Source organism: Asterias amurensis, chromosome 2, assembly GCF_032118995.1.
Source record: "Asterias amurensis chromosome 2, ASM3211899v1".
Lineage (NCBI taxonomy): Eukaryota > Metazoa > Echinodermata > Asteroidea > Forcipulatida > Asteriidae > Asterias > Asterias amurensis.
In genome coordinates, this window is record NC_092649.1 from 9,789,099 (window position 1) to 9,808,279 (window position 19,181).

General features: G+C 38.6%; 1 protein-coding gene across 1 annotated transcript in view; it reads left to right on the forward strand.

The window, feature by feature from the left end:
• Positions 1-885: 885 nt before the first annotated feature.
• Positions 886-19,181, forward strand: part of LOC139954449 (thioredoxin reductase 1, cytoplasmic-like) — a 50,707-nt gene continuing 32,411 nt past the window's right edge. Inside the window, exons 1-4 of the mRNA XM_071954249.1 lie at positions 886-1,418; positions 9,033-9,093; positions 9,711-9,934; positions 19,054-19,126. Coding sequence (XP_071810350.1) covers positions 1,305-1,418; positions 9,033-9,093; positions 9,711-9,934; positions 19,054-19,126 — 472 coding nt within the window. The 5' untranslated portion in view covers positions 886-1,304. The remainder of the gene's footprint in view (positions 1,419-9,032; positions 9,094-9,710; positions 9,935-19,053; positions 19,127-19,181) is intronic.

Below are 19,181 nucleotides of genomic sequence, written 5' to 3' on the forward strand. Positions count from 1 at the left end.
ACAATAAATTCATATCATGATGTGTATTGATATTATTTTGGTTCCCCTGTTTCTTATTTCTATTATTTGGTACGCACCAGCTGTCAATAAATGATCAGGCGATATTGACGTCGCAAATACTAGGGCGCGCGCATAAAGCTTGGAATTAGGTGCATAGTGGTCTAGCTGGTAGCCAAATTTGATCCATATCTATCCCACAATGCACCTGGAATTACGTCAAAAGCTATTCGAACGCACCGGGCAGACCGGGGATGACCCAAAAGCTAAACGAATGCACCCAATGAAAACCCGGGGCAAACATGAATGTTTTGGCTTCTGCCATTACTGAAAAAACGTTATTAGCTTAAAACCATACTTTGTAACGAGTGGGGAGCTGTTAAATTAATAGTGTTGATAGTATAAAACATTGTTAGAAACGGCTCCCTCTCTGAAGCATGGAGGTATGTCTGAACATGGAGGAACTAATTTATTCCTCCATGGTCTGAAGTAACTTAGTTTTTGAGAAAGATGTAATTCCACGAATTTGATTTCGAGACGTTGGAATAGAATTAAATGTCCCCTGTCGTAGTACATTTCAATCGTGTTTTTTTCTAAATCAATTAAAAAATAGAATCCTAGAAAAAAATAAAACAAGGGACCTTTTTTGAGGATTGCAATTCTATTACAGATAACAGAATTGCCGCGGATATCTTGACCATAGTGTTGGTGGCGCGAAATATTTCGCGGGGTTTTCTTGAAGCTAGCGCCCTCATGTTGTTTATTTCACCGCATGTGTTCTTATGACAAACTCGATCCTCGATCCCTCAATGGCTTATTGTATGAAATAAACGTTGGTAGAATATTTCCACACCAACCTCGGGTACGTGTTACATGCGTACTGTCCATGCACGACGTGTTGGGATTTCGTAACATAATTGTGTGGAGTCACCTTTCCTGGACAACGACTGCAACTGATCCAGGTTGCTGTGTAGCAAATGTTGTAGACTTGGTATAAAATGTTTTCATGGTGAAAACTTAGAATCGGATCACTTGCATGCTGTGCATGTTGCGCACGGAGGGGAGTCTAGCCGAGAAAGTGTGCTAACTAATCAAGAACCGATCATTGGAGCAGTGTGACTGTTTTTTCGTTTACACAACAACCACACCAGTAACAACGCCACCACCGGCAAGCTAGGTGCCAATTAAGGCAGACGACAGCGTTAGATATTTGGGGGGGCTACCCACACCACCCACCACGGTACCCACGGACGAACCTCTGGGCGCTGGGCTAGACTGATTGGGGTATTTTTATGTTAAACTAAAAAATGGCACCCACCAACTTGGACACCGCTGGAAATTTGCGGGCGACGGTGCTGCAGTACATCAACCAAAACGATGTGATGATATTTAGTAAAACAACTTGTCCTTTCTGTAAAAAGGTAAGACAGCAACCTATCATGCCTATTTAATTTATTAATTAATAAATTATTTTTTATAGAAATTATTTGTTGTATGGCAGTATGCCCTTCTTAACTCAGACTGTTCTAAGGGATAACTTTCCGTATGGCGCCACCACTTTTTCACTCATTTTTACAAAAAGGGATATGTAAATCAGGTAAATTAGATACTATATTATTTTATTTCGAATGAAAAAGTGGTGGCGCCATACGGAAACTTTTCCGTTCTAAGTTCCATTTAATATTTTATTTTATCCTAGTTAGTCTGGTCATGGTCAGGGCCCAATTTCATGGCTCTGCTTATCGCCGAGTTCTGCGCTTACGATCGCGATTCTCCGCTTACGTGCAAGCGCCGAATTTCTGCGCTAGCCTTGTAAGCGTAGAATGCCTAGTTACGTGAAGTACGCACGCGCAGAAGCCCAAACTAGCCGCTAACCTGTGAAATACGCTTGCCCTAAGCACAGAATTCCCTGCTTCCGTAAGCGCCGATTCTGTGCTTACGGTAAGCAGAGCCATGAAATTCGGCCCTGGTCTACTCCTAGAACTACATGAGGTTCGTTCTGCTATCGGCCCCCGTACGGGAGACAGTAGAGAGCGGAACCAACCTGATCTCGATCATAGTTAAAAAAAAACAACTTCTAAATGGATGGAGGAGAAGGTCTGGTCAGAATGCTACTGCCATGACCGTCATGGGCCCATAAATAAATATCGCGATTGAGAACAGCAATGCGTTATGGGTATTGTACTAGTAGTAGTAGGCAGAGGGGCATTCAACGCCGTGGTGTATGTTGTCTTGCACGACATGCGCACGCATGGCCAATGTCTAGGAGGTGACTGCTCTATATTCCGACACTGACAATAGTTGTTCCGACACCCCTATGTTCTGACAACTCAACCTATATTCCGACACCCCTATCATGCCTATAGATAGGCTACTTCTAGAAACTATAAGGCTCCCCCCCTGAGCCTTATAGGGGTCTAATATTTTGGGTAGACGGAAAAGGAGACCCAGTAGAGGACGTACGTCATGGACTTTGGTCGTGTGAATAAAACATTGTACGCATAATTCATGTTTGATGTCGGGGGTTAGGGTTAGGGTTAGGGTTAGGGTTAGGGTTAGGGTTAGGGTTAGGGTTGCCTCGATTTCGATTTGACATCTGACCCGACATCAAACATGAACTATGCATACAATGTTTTATTCACACGACCAAAGTCCATGACGTACGTCCTCTACTGGGTCTCCTTTTCCGTCTACCAATATTTTGGGCCTCCTTAACGCTATACGTTTTTCAAATCAGCATTGATAGGTGAAAGTTTTACGACCGTTAGCCAGCAATAACTGAAGTTTCTTTTGTACTACACTACCAAAACTTTCCCCACTTCTGTTGAAATATGGGTGTCGAAATATAGGCCGAGTTGTCGGAACATAGGGAAACTGTAATACGGGTGTCGGAATATAGGGGTGTTGGAATATAGGGGTGTCTGAATATAGGCCGAATTGTCGGAACATTTAGGGGTGTCGGAACATAGGGGTGTCGGAACATAGGGGTGTCGGAATATAACCGTCTATGAGGCTATGTCTCTGTGTGGGTTCAACAGCGTCCTCTCTTGATATTTTGATATTCGCGATAAACCTTCAAAGGCATAAATACAAAAAATGTTATGTAGGCGTGACCCGACCTACACTAAAAATACGGCCGACCCTCCGGTATTTTTATTTTGTCAAGGGAAGAAATTTAATGATTAAAATCTATTAAAGACATAAAAATAAAATAAATGTCATCAAGAGTTTAAAAATATAATATTTGTTGTGTGTAGCCTTGTTTTGTTTTGTTAGCGTGTATACTACCGGCTTTAACAATTAGGAATCATGTCATTATTGTTGCGGAGAGGGGGAAAAAGAAGAAAAAAAAAATCCCTACCTACCTACCCTATTTTTGGAGGCCTGTTACGGTAACATAACATTTTTTGTTTATGTCTTATGGTCCGATAGTGATATTTAAAGGCAGATGACACTATTGGTAATTACTCAAAATAATTATTATCATAAAACCTTTCTTGATTACCAGAGAGGTTGATAGTATAACATAGTGTGAGAAACGGCTCCCTCTGAAGTGACATAGTTTTCGAGAAAGAAGTAATTTTCCACGAATTCGAGACCTCAAGTTTAGAATTTGAGGTCTTGAAATCAAGCATCTGAAAGGAAAGCACACAACTTCGTGTGACCAGGGTGTTTTTTTCTTTCATTATTATCTCGCAATTTCGACGACCGATTGAGCTCAAATTTTCACGAAATCAAGCATCTGAAAGCATACAACTTCGTGTGACCAGGGTGTTTTTTTCTTTCATTATTATCTCGCAATTTCGACGACCGATTGAGCTCAAATTTTCCCAGGTTTAGTATTTTATGCATATTTCGGGATACACCAAGTGAGAAGACTGGTCTTTGACAAATACCAACAGTGTCCACTGTTTAAAGATCATATCAGTGTATGATGTGATTGTGAAGTAACTATCAATTTTTAAAAAATAAATTTTCAGCAACCAATTTGTTATGACACCAGCCATCATGAGTGGAATTGGAAATTTTATAAGTGATTCTGCATCCCATATATCCAACTTGGCATTCAGCCTCGTTGGAAATGGGACGCATACGCGCTATTTTTTACATTCCACGAGCGCGCTAGCTGCAACAATCATAACCCTCCTCCTGTCGGATCCTTGCTTAAACGTACGGTGAGCAGAGCCATGAAATAGACCGTATTGGATAACCCCTTTTTTGCTATGAAAGTCGCCATCTTGTAGGTCAAACCGTATGCGCGTCTACATGCATACATCAAAGAAACACGCAGCACGCAGTGTTCCCGGTTTGATTTCTACGGCACAAGCACGCACACACACACACACACACACGTTTGCAGACGCCATCTTGTAGTACAAAATTTGAACGTGACGTCACATTCAATGCGGTCTATTATATGGCCCTGGTCAAACTACAAGTGCAGACACACATGGATAAAACCGACAAAAAAATACCCCATCCGATTGACTGCGCTGCCATAATCAGTTGTGAACTACAAAATGCTGACCAGTGATGTTCGGATTGTTCACAATCAGAACTCAGAAATTGCATCCCTTTGCTTGCATTGCTTATCTTTATTCGCTACGCCTCTCCTCAAATCAAACATGCTTTACAAGCTTGTTAAAGACACTGGACACTTTTGGTGTATCTCAACATGCATAAAATAACAAACCTGTGAAAATTTGAGCTCAATTGGTCGTAGAAGTTGCTAGATAATAATTAGAGAAAAAAACACCCTTGACACACACAAAGGACATGCTTTCTTCAGATGCTTGATTTTGAGACCTCATGAATTCTAATTCTGAGGTCTTGAAATGAAATTCGTGGAAAATTGCTTCTTTCTCAAAAAATATGTTACTTCAGAGAGAGCCATTTTTCACAATGTTTTAAACTATCAACAGCTCTCTATTGCTCGTAACCAAGTTAGTTTTTATGCTAACAATTATTTTGAGTAAATTACCAATAGTGTCCACTGCCTTTAAAAAGTTTCAAATCAGAGTGAACTCAAATCCTATACTCTGTTGCACTATGCTGCATTTAGCAGTGTTCTACACAGCCTTGACATTTCCAAGTGCAGTTGAGTCCGCAGGGAAGCTTCATAAATGATTGTTGTATTTAAAGGAACACGTTGCCTTGGATCGGTCGAGTTGGTCTTTGAAAAGCGTTTGTAACTGTTTGTTATAAAATGCATATATGGGTAGAAAGATATTGTAAAAGTAGAATACAATGATCCACACAAACATGCCTCGAGATTTTTGTTTTCTTTCTACCTCGTCGACTAACATGGTCGGCCATTTATGGGAGTCAAATTTTTAGCTAGCAAAGCAAAAGGAAAACCACGCAATTTTGAGCCACATTTGTGTGGATCATTGTATTCTACTTTTAAAACATCTTTACAACCATGCATTTTATAACCAACGGTTACAAACGCTTTTTATAAACCAACTCGTCCGATCCAAGGCAACGTGTACCATTAACACTTTACAATGCATCATAATCTGCTGTTGCATTTTGATGCCTTTAGCAGGAAGCCGAGAAAACACCCAGGGGCCAATTTCATGTAGCTGCTTGATACAGTAAAGCAGCAGATAGTGCTTTTAGAACAATTTTCTGTTAAGCAAAAATAAGCAGGATAACCAGATGATGCGTTGCATGTTGCGGCTGAGCGGAAGAGCACCGTACTCATGCTCTGGTGTTTCTAATTAGCAGAGTGTGGGTTTACACAGTGTAAGTGTGGGAATTGGGGTGGGGGCCATTGATGTCAAGTAAGGGGCACATTTGGGCTTGTGATGTTATACGCAAGTCATTTATAGGGAAGGGTGAACAAGCTGACTTTTTACATGCATTATATTGGCTTGGGGGGGGGGGGGGGGTTATTTTAAAGACATAGGTTTACGTCATGTGTTTATTTGCAGTTTTTGTTTTAAGTGCTTTCCTTCAGCCATTTATCAATATTATGTGATATCAAAATTACAATTAGGTTATGATATTAGTAGCTATCGTAAGAATTTCTTTTTGTAAAACAATTTTTGCACGAAAAAAATAGAAACAGACTCAATGAAAGATGTTACATTTCGTCAGCAATTTTACAAAGGGCCAAAAAGTCCCCTGCAGCCAAATATGTCTGTTTCGAGAAAACCGCGCTTTAAGTTTAGCTAATTTTGAAACTACTAGTTGGTAGACTATTCGAAATTTAATCTTGGAATTTTTTACGTGTCAGGGAAGAAGAGATCCTAAATCATACAAATCTGTTTCAATTTTTTCCCTAACGTGATTAATTAATGAGTAATTATTTAATTAACAAAATGTCCTCTTCGTGAAAACATTACAAAACATGGTCGGAGTGCAGAATGCAAAAGCCGGAGCACCCACTTTTGGCACCGTGCCAAGGGATAATTCCATGCGGTAGAGCAATACACTTTTCTGCACTTCTTGAAAACGCAATTCCGGGTGGTGCTTATTTTTTGTCCTTATAATTATAAGTTTTTGGCTCTTTGTGAAAACGCAAAAGCCAGCGCGCTCATGATTGGCACAGTGCCAGCTGTACAATCAACGTGGTAAGGTATACAAAAACGATTTTTAAGGTTTTTGGCCCTTTGTGAAGTTGCTGATGATTTATACTTTTTGCATGTAGTAAACAATTATGGCATTGATTAAAATCCCCGAATCTATGCACTCAACAAACACAAAAGAGTAAAGAGCCATTACTCTTGCAGATGAGCTGAGCCATGTCTGATCATTCCTCCATGGTCTGGGCCCAATTTCATAGAGCTGCTTAAGCACAAAAATTTGCTTAAGCAAAAAATTCATTGCTTAGTAAAATCAGATTACCGGCCAAGACTCCACTCAATTGTTATGCTAAGTAAACAACAGCTAAATACTAGTCATAAGCAATGTATATGGCATGAAATTTTGGCCAGTAACATGTATAAATTAAGCAAGCTATTTTCGTGCTTAAGCAGATTTTTTGCTTAAGCAGCTCTATGAAATTGGCCCCTGATCATCCTTAATTCAATGATCGACATGTACAGTAAATAGCAGCGTTTGTAAAAAAGTGTCAAGTCATGCTGCCAGTCTTTAGTTTGTTGAAAGGCTCTGACCAGTGTAGTTATACTGTGTGTAGTCAGGATACATGAGATATTATCGAGGAATGAAATGTACATGCAGTAGATGTAGAACACGATGTACGTATGCTTCGTTTTTGAAATGCAAAGGGCACAAGGGCATTTTCTCCTTGGTCGTGTTGGTAAAGGGCACCCTATGAGGAAATTGTTAATTTCTATTGTCAGAGCATTTCAAGGGCACATGAAGTATTAGTCCTGGTAGAATAGTGCAAGTGAAAGTGAGTAGAATATTGATCAATTCAAGTGCTATGGTTTAAGCTTAAGGTGCTCCATGGTGCATTGTATTTTCCTTAGGTGAAATCGAGGGGAAATGTTACACTTTTGGGATCATATAATAATAATATAATAATTTGGGGGGCTAATCGTCCTTACTCGCAGCTATAAGAGCTGAATTGCGAAGGACGCGGCTACAACATGTTCGAGAAGCAGGCATGCAAGGGCGCATTCAGCTGCCAGCCACATCAACCCATTATGACCACGGAGCACAGCCAAGATCGAAAGTGTTTGATTTTTTCCTGAGGGAGGAAAACCGGATAGTCTGGAAAACCCTCGTGGCACAGCAGAGAACCAACGCACAACTCAACTCACATATGGCCCCGACCGGAAATCGAACCGGGGTCACCTTGGTGAGAGGCGAGCGCTTTACGCACAAGCCAATCGAGGGAGTCATAGTTTTATTCATATCATAGCACTGAAAGCCATTATACACTTTCGGTAAACAGTATTGTCCAAGTTCCACACTTCGTGTATCACAACTTATATATAAAATAACAAACCTGTGAAAATTTAGGCTCAATCAGTCATCGGAGTCGGCAGTAATTAACGGGAAAACCCACTCTTGTTTTCGCACATTTCGCCGTGTCATGACATGTGTTTAGAATAAATCCGTAATTCTCGCTATTGAGAACTGATATTGTTTTAATGTTTTCTGAAAAAGTAAAGCATTTCATGGAACTATATTTCAAGAAATCAAGCATCTGAAAGCACTTTTCGTGTGACAAAGTGTTTTTTTCTTTCATTATTTTATCTTGCAACTTCGACGACCAATTGAGCTCAAATTTTTGTAGGTTTGTTATTTATATACTGAGATACACTTAGTGAGAAGACTGGTCTTCAACAATTACTTATAGTTTCCAGGGTCTATTAGTAAAATCAGTCGTCATGTGTTTTATAATACCCCATGACCACGTTGACCCGAAACATCCGAGACGTCTAGGCACCAAAACGCTGCTTTTGCTACGTATATATTTAGTACAGTGGTTGCTATGGATATACATGTAGTTGTTTGCTGTGTGAATAGCAGGTCGTGTTCATGTGGCTTTCTAGTAAATAAATATGTGGTGCACTTGAAACCAAGCAAATGGCAGAATCTATGGTGGTGTTACATTCTTTGTTTTGTTCACACTCAATCAAAATAATGGAACAAATTCTCTGATCGGAACCCATTTTCATTAAACATGTTATCGGTCGTTTTCTGCTAACTGAGCCCTAATTAGCCCATTAGCATATTAGGTGACAACTGTACTTGATAATTCCCATATCCAAAACGAAAGAGTAAACCGGCAAAGTATCGTTTCTGGTAAAAGGGTGCCACTAGTGGAACAAAAAATAGGGACTCTATAACATCAAAGATCAAGAGTTTGAATCACACCCAAGTACTACGCCTAGTGGATTTTTTTTCACAGAACTCTCAGAAAGTACATCTGTGTACACGTAAGACCAAATATCAATGTGTTGTTGATTTTGTTTTCCCCCACGTTAATCTTATGCTATGATTTTCGATCATGGCAAGGAAGATCGTACGGCATGCCATGTACAAAGAATTAGACATGAGACACAGGCAAATTCAAGTATTGTACTAAGATGTTCTGTTATTTCTTTATACAATAGGTGAAGGACTTGTTTACATCTCTAAAGACCCCATTTCAGGCACTGGAGCTTGATAAAGAAGGTAGGAATTTTGAATCAAGATTTTTTTCAAAGAAGTTAGACAACTGTAGCTTGGTATGTTATATACAGATGAAACTTTTTTTTAATGTCCCTTTATTCGTTCAGGTCCATTTGTAGTTTTAATGTCTTTTATTTTAATCAAGTAATACACCACAAGGGAAACTGACTGGGTAAAATTGAAATAACTTGGGGTTGAACGCAAACAAATTGACTAGAGAGAGATTTGAACCAACAACCTCCAGATTAGCATGCCAGCACTCTATCAATTAGGCTATCTAGCCCTGGGGAGTGCCTCTCCATTAATCCGGAGGTCATTGGTTCATATCACGCTCTTTTCAGTCCCTTCGGCTGGTCCCCTGTGTTATGTAATGCACGTTAAAAAAACCAGTGCACTTATCGCCCCGGTGTTCCTTTTTGATATGTTGCATATTATGCCATGTCACCTTGTACACCAGTAATGCTATAAAGAAACAGGTCTCATACTTAACAAGCGTATTTCCACATACATAGCAGAACAAAATACTGAGTGCTTTGATACAACCCTAGGGCTGTGATAAAGTGCTAATAAATAGACCCTCGTAGTAATTTCCATCCAATTTCATCCATCAATCTACCTAGGAAATGGCGGGCAAATCCAAGACCTTCTGAAGGAGATGACTGGCCAGAGGACTGTCCCAAATATCTTCATCAGAGGGAAACATCTCGGGGGAAATGACGACACGCAGAAGGCCCATGCCGAGGGACGGCTGTCTCTGTTGTTAAATCCAACTGAAACGTCATCTTCGTACGAGTACGATCTTGTTGTTCTTGGTGGAGGCTCTGGCGGCCTCGCTGCAGCAAAGGTAAGATTCTTGTGTTTGAAGAAGTTTTCACACAAAATGTTGATCTTTTTCCGAAACTCTTATGGCTTGCCTGCAGAAAGGGGAAGGGCACTCTGTGAGGAAACTGTAAACTTCTATTGGCGCATTTCAAGGGCACCATAAGGAACTGCAGAAAAAAAGTTTTCCATTATTTGAAACGGAATGTGAATTTCCATATTTTCTCCTTTTTTTTTAACCCAAAAAACCCATACAATTTTGAAAAAGATTGACATTTCTGAACATCGATTTTACTGAATCAAATACTACAAATAAGTGTTTTTTTAATGTGTTTCTTCCACCTATTTATCGTGTGAAAGCCTATTAATACTTTGTGCATTTTGTTTTCCATCGTACCTTATCCTCAAACAAGTAGTATAAAAAACTATAATGCCTTTTAACAAGACAAAAGTAAAAAGTAATAAACGGAAGGAAATTCTCATGCAAGGTTGCATGAAAGCTTAGGAAACAAGGAAATTAATCCGGAACACACACATGAACTCTGTTTGATTCAGCACATTAAAGAAATTTTCTGTGGATCATCAGTATATAATTTTGACAAATCCTTGATATTGTATGAATGGCGGTTCCTATTATTGTTATTATAATAAACTTAATAATTTATTGAACTTATATTGCGCTCTCTCAAGAACCAGCCTGTTCGAGAGCACATAAAAAAAAAGAATTTAACAACTGTCACCCGCACAATATAAACAAGTGATTACAGATCATAAGCATCCCTAAACAAGTGGGTCTATAATTTGGCTAAGATGACGAATAACAAATTAAAAGACTTCTGGTCTGATGAATTTTAATGTTTGAGAGAGAAATAACCTCATTCTCAAAAACTACGTTACTTCAAAGGGAGTCGTTTCTAACAATGTTTTATACATGAATGTCATGTACTATATCAACAGCTCTCCATTGCTCGTTACCTAATTAGTTGTTATGCCAACATTTATTTTGAGTAATTACCAATAGTGTCCATTGCTTTAGGGTTTGGAGTAATTGCCATCAGAATACCCCGCCTTTTCTAGCTGCTTCCTCATGCTAAGCCCTTTTCCATCGGACATCCGCCGATTCCTGGAAATACAATTGCAGGAAATGGTCTGTGGGGAATTTTTTAACCCGACTCTCCCAGATCCCTTTAGTTCTTTATAATTGTTTTCTTTCTTCCTTGAACATATTAACAAACAAGAGTACCTTTGGGAATACAACCATTATGCGTTTTCTGATTCATTGCTCTTAGAAAATTAACTCTAGTGACAGCGTTGTATCCATGACTACAGCCATTAGTGTATTGTACAATTATTTAGCACAATGCAAAACAAAAATGATAAAACATAGTTTTAAACACAGTAGTGGCCAGATTATTATCATTTTTTAATTATTTTTTTTATAACTCAGCTTAAAGACACTATTGGTAATTGCCAAAGACCTGTCTTTAAGTTAGTGTACCTTAACATATTCATAAAATAACAAACTTGTGAAAATTTGAGCTCAATCGGTCGTCGAAGTTGCGAGATAATAATGAAAGAAAACAACACCCTTGTCACAAGAAGTTGTGTGCTTTCAGATGCTTGATTCCGAGACCTCAAATTCTAATTCTGGGGTCTTGAAATCAAATTCATTACCAAGTAAGGTTTTGTGCTAATAATTTTATTTTAGTAATTACCAATAGTGTCCACTGCCTTTAATTGTATTATACCCTGTTTATAATCAATTCACACAGTGCTGTCCAAAATGGCCAAAATGCAATTATTATTATTTTATGATTACAGAATTTTCCAATAATCTCTCTGAGCCTTCAAATTGTCTTGAGAAGGCAAAGGACCTAGTTCAAATTGTGGCCACACTCATAGTTTCGTTGATGCACAGTTTGTAAACCTCCTGATGTTGCCGTATGTTTTGCCGCGTGAGGGTTTATGTGAAACCAAATTGTCAGGTTGCAAAACAAGTAAACAAACCAGGTTTTTTTTCGTAGTTTTTAAAAGTATTATCATTGATGTAAGATTACAACATACAGGCAATAAAGATCAAAATGTTCAGCGTCCCTGCATTCTTGCTTTTAAGAGGCCGGTCGCCGCCTCCTTTTTTTTTTTATGACCAAAAGGGGACACATTTCAACAATCTCAGATGGAAAAAAAGGCTGTTGTCTGTTGTCTTTCAAAATGTGTCTGCCGGCCAGGTTGATGCAAGACAATTCCCATGTGCAGATGTGAAAGCACCCTCCATGCAGTCAAAAGTATGGTCAATTGTAACAGCTAGGAGGTCCAAGTCTAGAATAAGGGGGAACCAAGGCCCTTAATTAAAGCCCTCCTCAAGAATTTTAAAATTTGTCAAATGTCATCCCTGTATATTTGAATAGAATGAAATAGGAAATAAAGCAGGACGACTCTACAGTGTTCAGGGTTATGCAATGCTAAACTTAATTCAATCAATATAACATTGTTAAAATTACATACTGTAGTGCTTACGCAGTATTATATACTGTGCCACTAGTTATCTTGCTTGTACGAGTCGTACATGCATGCTGAATGAACTAGCAGATTTATCAAATGACTTTGCAGAAGCAATGACTAAGCATTTTAAGGGGATGGTTATTATTATTATTATTATTATTATTATTATTATTATTATTACTATTACTGTTACTGTTACTGTTACTGTTACTGTTACTGTTACTGTTACTGTTACTGTTACTGTTACTGTTACTGTTACTGTTACTGTTACTGTTACTGTTACTGTTACTGTTACTGTTACTGTTACTGTTACTGTTACTGTTACTGTTACTGTTACTGTTACTGTTACTGTTACTGTTACTGTTACTGTTACTGTTACTGTTACTGTTACTGTTACTGTTACTGTTACTGTTACTGTTACTGTTACTGTTACTGTTACTGTTACTGTTACTGTTACTGTTACTGTTATTATTATTATTATTATTATTATTATTATTATTATTATTATTTATTCGGCCAGTGTCAAAAACAAATACAAACAAGTAAAACAAGGATAATAAGACTTCAAAAAAAGTAACTTAAATACAGGGTAACTAGAGGAGCGAGATTAGACAAAAGGGTACAGGACAGGTACGAGATGTGGAGGAAGGAAGAGGAAGGGACAACAATCCATTCTAAGACGGCCAGGATAAACAAAAGCGTACTACTACACTATGACTCAAAAGCCTGCTTATCCAATCCTCGAATAGAGTATAAATAAAAAAATCACTATGATAAACACTTAGATACTATAAACAAATAAACAAATATAAATATATACTTTGAGTAAAACTATTAAAAAATTTGAAGCACTAGATAGATATTTGATAGATTAAGAGCTGCTAACAAACTCGACAACAATTGAAGCTATTTAAACAAGTTATTTAAAAAGAAAAACAGAATAGATAAATAATAAATACTTACATTAAAGCCATTGGACCCTTTCGGTAAACAGTGTTGTCCAAGGCCCACACTTTGTGATCCACAACTTCTATATCAAATAACAAACCTGTGAAAATTTAGGCTCAATCGGTCATCGGAGTCGGGAGAAAACAACGGAAAAACCCACCCTTGTTTCCGCGCGTTTCGCCGTGTCACTATGTTACAAATGTGATTTTCACATACATTCTATACAGATGACAGTTAATCTGTCACATAGTAGTTTTATTATTACTTTGTGTATGTGTGAAGACAAGGATATTGCATAAAGTGAACTTCAACACTGTAGCGGGCAAGCCTGGGGAAACATATAGACAAAAGGGGCTTGCTATACATGTACATGTACATGTACTCTCTAAATGCAAAAAAGTGAAACAACATGAGGGACAACTCTTTTGAGAGTGGTCTTCCACTATTTAATATTGAAGTTTGCATCTTTGTGAGTAATTTTTCACTCTGTCCTGGAGTGAAACCCCTTTTAAAGAGTGAATTAATTACCACTCGTTTTTAAGAGCCATATGAGGGACAACTCAAAATGTAAAGAATGATGTTTTTCATTCTTTTATATTTAGAGAGTATGTGAACCAGAAATACTGGGGTTACCCTACACTAAGTCTTCCATGCATGCACTACCAATCCCAGCACATAGGACCTACCGCTTAAAGGCAGTGGCCACTATTGGTAATTACTCAAAATAATTGATATCATAAAACCTTTCTTGATTACGAGTAATGGGGAGAGGTTGATAGTATAAAACGTTGTGGAAAAGGCTCCCTTCGAGGTGATGTAGTTTTCAATAAAGAAGTAAATTTCAACGAATTTGGTTTTGAGACCTCAGATTTAGAATTTGAGGTCTCAAAATCAAGCATCTGTAAGCACACAACTTCATGTGACCATGGTGTGACAAGGGCGTTTTTTTCTCTCATTAATATCTCGCAACTTCGAGGACCAATTGAGCTCAAATTTCCACAGGTATGTTATTTTATGCATATATGTTGAGATACACCAACTGTGAAGACTGGTCTTTGACAATCACCGATAGTGTCCAGTGTCTTTAACGTCCCATCTGAAAGAAAAAGCAATTAGGGAAGAACGCAAGTGCCACGACTGGGACTCGAACCCGCACTATGCTGATCAGAAACACCACAGCTTGAGTCTGGTGCTCTTTAAATCCTTTAGCCACGGAGCTTCAAATCACATGTCGTTAAGAGTTTGCTCTTGACTTTTTCAATCACTAATTCTAGCCAGGAATAAACCCGAAGCACTTGCAGTAATTGTCACGGTGTACTGTGCTTTTGCTGTGGTGCCTTTTTGAATATTTCCAATACCAATTTACATTTTCATTGCTCATTACCAAGTAAGTTTTTTATGCCTAACAATTATTTTGAGTAATTACCAAGCGTCCAGTACCTTTGTTGTATTCCTTTTGTCAGGTCAGGGTTTCATTGTTGCACAGGTTTTTTTTTAAACAGCCAATAAAGGATGATCTCAAATATATAGATATTACAGCTGCAGTCCATCCAGGAAACATAAAAAATATAACGAGTCTCTTACCTCACGTTAAAACATGGTAAAAATGTATTTTCTCCAGAACGCTCCGAGCCAAATTTCTGAAAAACATGGGATCAAACAAACCCGCACGACAAAGGAATCGTGATGTCAGTGGCGGCTATTTGGTGTGGAAATGCCAAAGCTAGAGAACTGTGTTCACAACCAATAGGGTAAATTCGTCACTGGCGTCCAGGGTTATTACAATAGATAAGCCGTTTTTACCCTCGGCTGAAAAAGCCGCGCGACTGGGTGCATTTTTTTACTCAAGATATTTATTATTTAATGCAAATTTTGAGAGTAAAATGGTTATTTTAAAACCGGTATCTGCGATGTCTATTTGGCCATAAAAAGGTAATAGTTGAAATATTGAGATCTTTTATTGGCTTATTAAATAGGAAAATATATGCTCTAAGGGTTGATTTTACAAAGATAGTCCTAACTTAGGACTTTTAGTGTTTGTAAAAACTTAAGGCTTGACCTAGTCCTACATTGTAAGATGAGTAACTCCTAACTCAAATTAAGACTAGTCTTAACTCTTTGTGAAATCCACCTCAGAAACGAACAAAAACAATTCTGAAAAATTCATTCTTGCCGCGGCACGGTTGGCATACCAACCCGAAGTGGTTAATCACTGTACATAGCACTAATGATATTATTCACAGATGTCTGGACATGCGTGTGTTTCCAAACATGCGTTGTCATAATGTGTATGGACCCATAGGTATGCAGAAGTCAATCAGCAGTATTTCTGTTCATAACATACCATGTAGATTTTAGACAAGATAGTTGACATCTGTCGCATTTCGCATTGTACAAAGAGAGAGTCGAAATGGAAAGGGCAATGCGAGGTAATATTTCACATTCTCAAAATGATTATTCAGGCTATGGTATCCTAATTACTTGTTTGCCATCAGTTGGTGAATTAATAAATTGTTGGCCTTGTAAAACAGGGCCTAATTTCACTGTGTTGCTTTTAAGCATCAACTATTGCTTTGAAGATTTTCTGCTATTAAGCAAAAACGAGCAGGATACCAGTATACATATTGACTGCCAATGAGTTAACTAGTGTACAGTCTATTCCCCCGAGGGACTTTCTTTGAGTGACTAGAAGTTCGGCCCCTCTTTTTGTCACTCACAGGCCCGAGGGGGAATCGACGTACAGTGCACTATAGTTACCGAGTTATGCCAGTCAATATGTGTTTTATAACACAGCTCGGTCTTAAACGTGAAATAAGAACAGAAATCTGGAAAAGAAAGGAAGTTTTGTAGTTGCTGTTCACGGTTCAAGTCAAGAGAGGACACTGTAACCAGGCACTACTTTCAAAGACTAGTGCCTGCTCGGGAACTAGTTCCCACAAAACATGCGCGTGCGAACACTAGACTATATTTGTTCAACCCATGTGACCGTGTTTCAGCCAACCAGAATACAGAACAAGCAAGAGGTGTGTTGTAATCACAGATGGTGGGTGTTGATTGGTTCTTTAGGTGTTTGGGATTCAGCTGAACAACCGTGGTTTTTGGTCTGGCTTTGTTTTTGTTTTGATTTTGCTGGTAACCTTATTCCAATATGAATAATTTTGTTGCGCTAAGCTACTTTTTAGTGCGGAGACTTTTATGACATTGTGTCCAGAACTTCATGAACTTGTGTTCAGTTTATGGGCCTTTCTTTTGCAATATCACAGCCATAAATTTCCCCATTTGAAAAAGTATGGTTAAATGAGCGTGTGCGTTGAGCAATTCAACCAAAAGAATGCGTTCTCTTTGCGCCATGACCGTTATTGTTTTTCGTTATCGCTGCAGTGTGGCTCGGCCTTAAAGCTTTACATGTATCTCATATGTCATGCTCATGTTTTCATGTTGATAAGATGTGAACATAGCTGTAGATTGGAACTGACACAGGCTGACACGTCTCTATTAGTGTCTAATTGTGCGTACATCATCGGTAAAATGACATTTATTTAGATGGAGAAGTGCACTTAGGGATGTTTGAAACCCAACTTCTTGAATGAATAATGAACCATCATTGATATGATGTTGTGTCATTCAGTAGTTGCCATAGCCTGGCACTTGCCTTGACCCTAATTATAATAATAGACTGTTTTTATATAGCGCTTTTCACACCCGAGGGTGTCTCAAAGCGCTTCCAACATTATTACCCCTGGTCACTGGGCCTTAAATCATTCCTTAAATTATCTCAGCTCTCTGGGGAGTAAGAACTATCTCTGTCCTCACAGGTACCCATTTACCCCTGGGTGGAGAGAAGCAAGTATAATTAAGTGTCTTGCTCAGGGACACAAGTGTCACGACTGGGATTGGAACCCACACTCTGCTGAACAGAAGCATCAGAGCTTGAGTTCGGTGCTCTTATCCACTCGGCCATGACACTTTACACTTTAATTTGCTCAAAATGGCTGCTAAAAAGTCTAATGGTAACAGCTCCGCGCTGTAACCCTGCTACCTGTGTACGTCACTGTGCTACCTGTGTACGTCACAAACATACACAGTTGTAAGCTCACCGTCCATCTTCAACTTTTCCATGGCCCACACACGAATACCCGCTATGGTGATAGAGCATTCTCAGTAGCTGCATCAACTTGCTGGAACAAGCTCCCTCTACACATCTGTGACTCATCCTCGATCAGCTCATCCAAGTCTCTGTTAAAAACACATCTTTTCAGGCAATGTTAAAGCACTTTGAAATGCTTGTGGAAGGCGATAGACAAATGTTATTTATTATTTGTTTTGAACCCCTTCTCTGTAATAGCTTAGCAATACCCTTGAACCATCTGACTCCATCTTTGACCAAGCTCCCTATGTCTACATACACATAATCAATTATGGAAGCCATCAAGTCACAAAGGCATCAGACTATATTTCCTTTCAGGGTTACAAAACAATAGACCTTCCCATTGTTGATAAACAAACCAAGCTGGTTGCCATGGACGGCTGAATGTTAGCGAAACACTCAATCGTTATAGCAGATGTTCTGACCCAAATCAATATTTGTTGCAAACTTTCAAATAAAGGAAATATCATACTGGAATGGTTGCTTGGTTTCAAACAAATGCAACACTATATTTGAATAGTTGTGTGACATTGTTATATAAACTGTGGCCATCTGTTCAGGTTTTCCGTCTACTGGCTTTCTATAGACCTTTATCACGCTGTCACCATCTTGGTCATGTTCCCTGTTTCCAATAACAGTAATGAATGCTAACATTCATTGCGCATGGCACCAGACTATTAATTCGTCCAGCCTCAGTTTGGTTATAATGAGTTGGAATGGAGTAAAATCAAGATGACTACACAGTGATAAAGGTCTGTACTTTTCAAACCTTGGGCCCTCTGACATTGCGATAGAATGATTCAAAGAACCTTTTACAAAACCACATTGTCATCCCTAGAGGCTTAGTAGGCTCCATCAGCCAGGTGAAAGAAGCTTCAAAAGTATAAGCTAACCCCGTACAGAACACAAATGTACGATAAAAGAGCCTTTGGAACTCTCTTCCTTCCTGCTACCCTTCGTTCTCAGATAAACCCAGACCTCTTAGAATTACATTTCAAGACCCACCTGTTTACTCGATCTTTTTTTGTAATCTTATATTGTTTAGTTTATTTGTTGCTTACTCTTGTATAAAATTGTTTATTTGTTTTGTAAAACGCTTTGAGAGTACTTGCAGTACTGAATTGCGCTATATAAATATTTCTTATTATTAAGCTGAAGCTAGTTCTGAAAAGGACCAATGTTACTGATGCATTATAAAATGATGTGCATTGTGCACTTTTGATGACTAAAATAAATGGCTAAGTGATCAGAGGTAACTATGTAAAGCGCAATAATAATAACTTTGGAGTATTCATATGAGCCATTATTATGCTATAATTATATTCTTGGGATTAACGTAGTAAAAGTTTACTATTGCAGGATTCGAACCTGCGAACTCGGGGCTTGGTTGCTGGTGCTGTACTAACTGAGTTAACTAGCCTTTTGATGTTTGCAGTCTGCCCAATTTCCTTGTTTCCTGGTTGCTTGTCAGTTTACCTAGTGTTTTATTACTAAAAATTAATAGATTCATATTTCCAAAACCTTTGTATTTTATTCTTTTGTCACAGGAAGCTGCTTCGTTTGGAAAGAATGTCGCTGTGTGTGACTTTGTTAAACCCACCCCTAAAGGAACGACATGGGGTAAGAATAGAGTTCAGAATACAATATGTATTTTTTGTGCACAATCCAGGTCTGG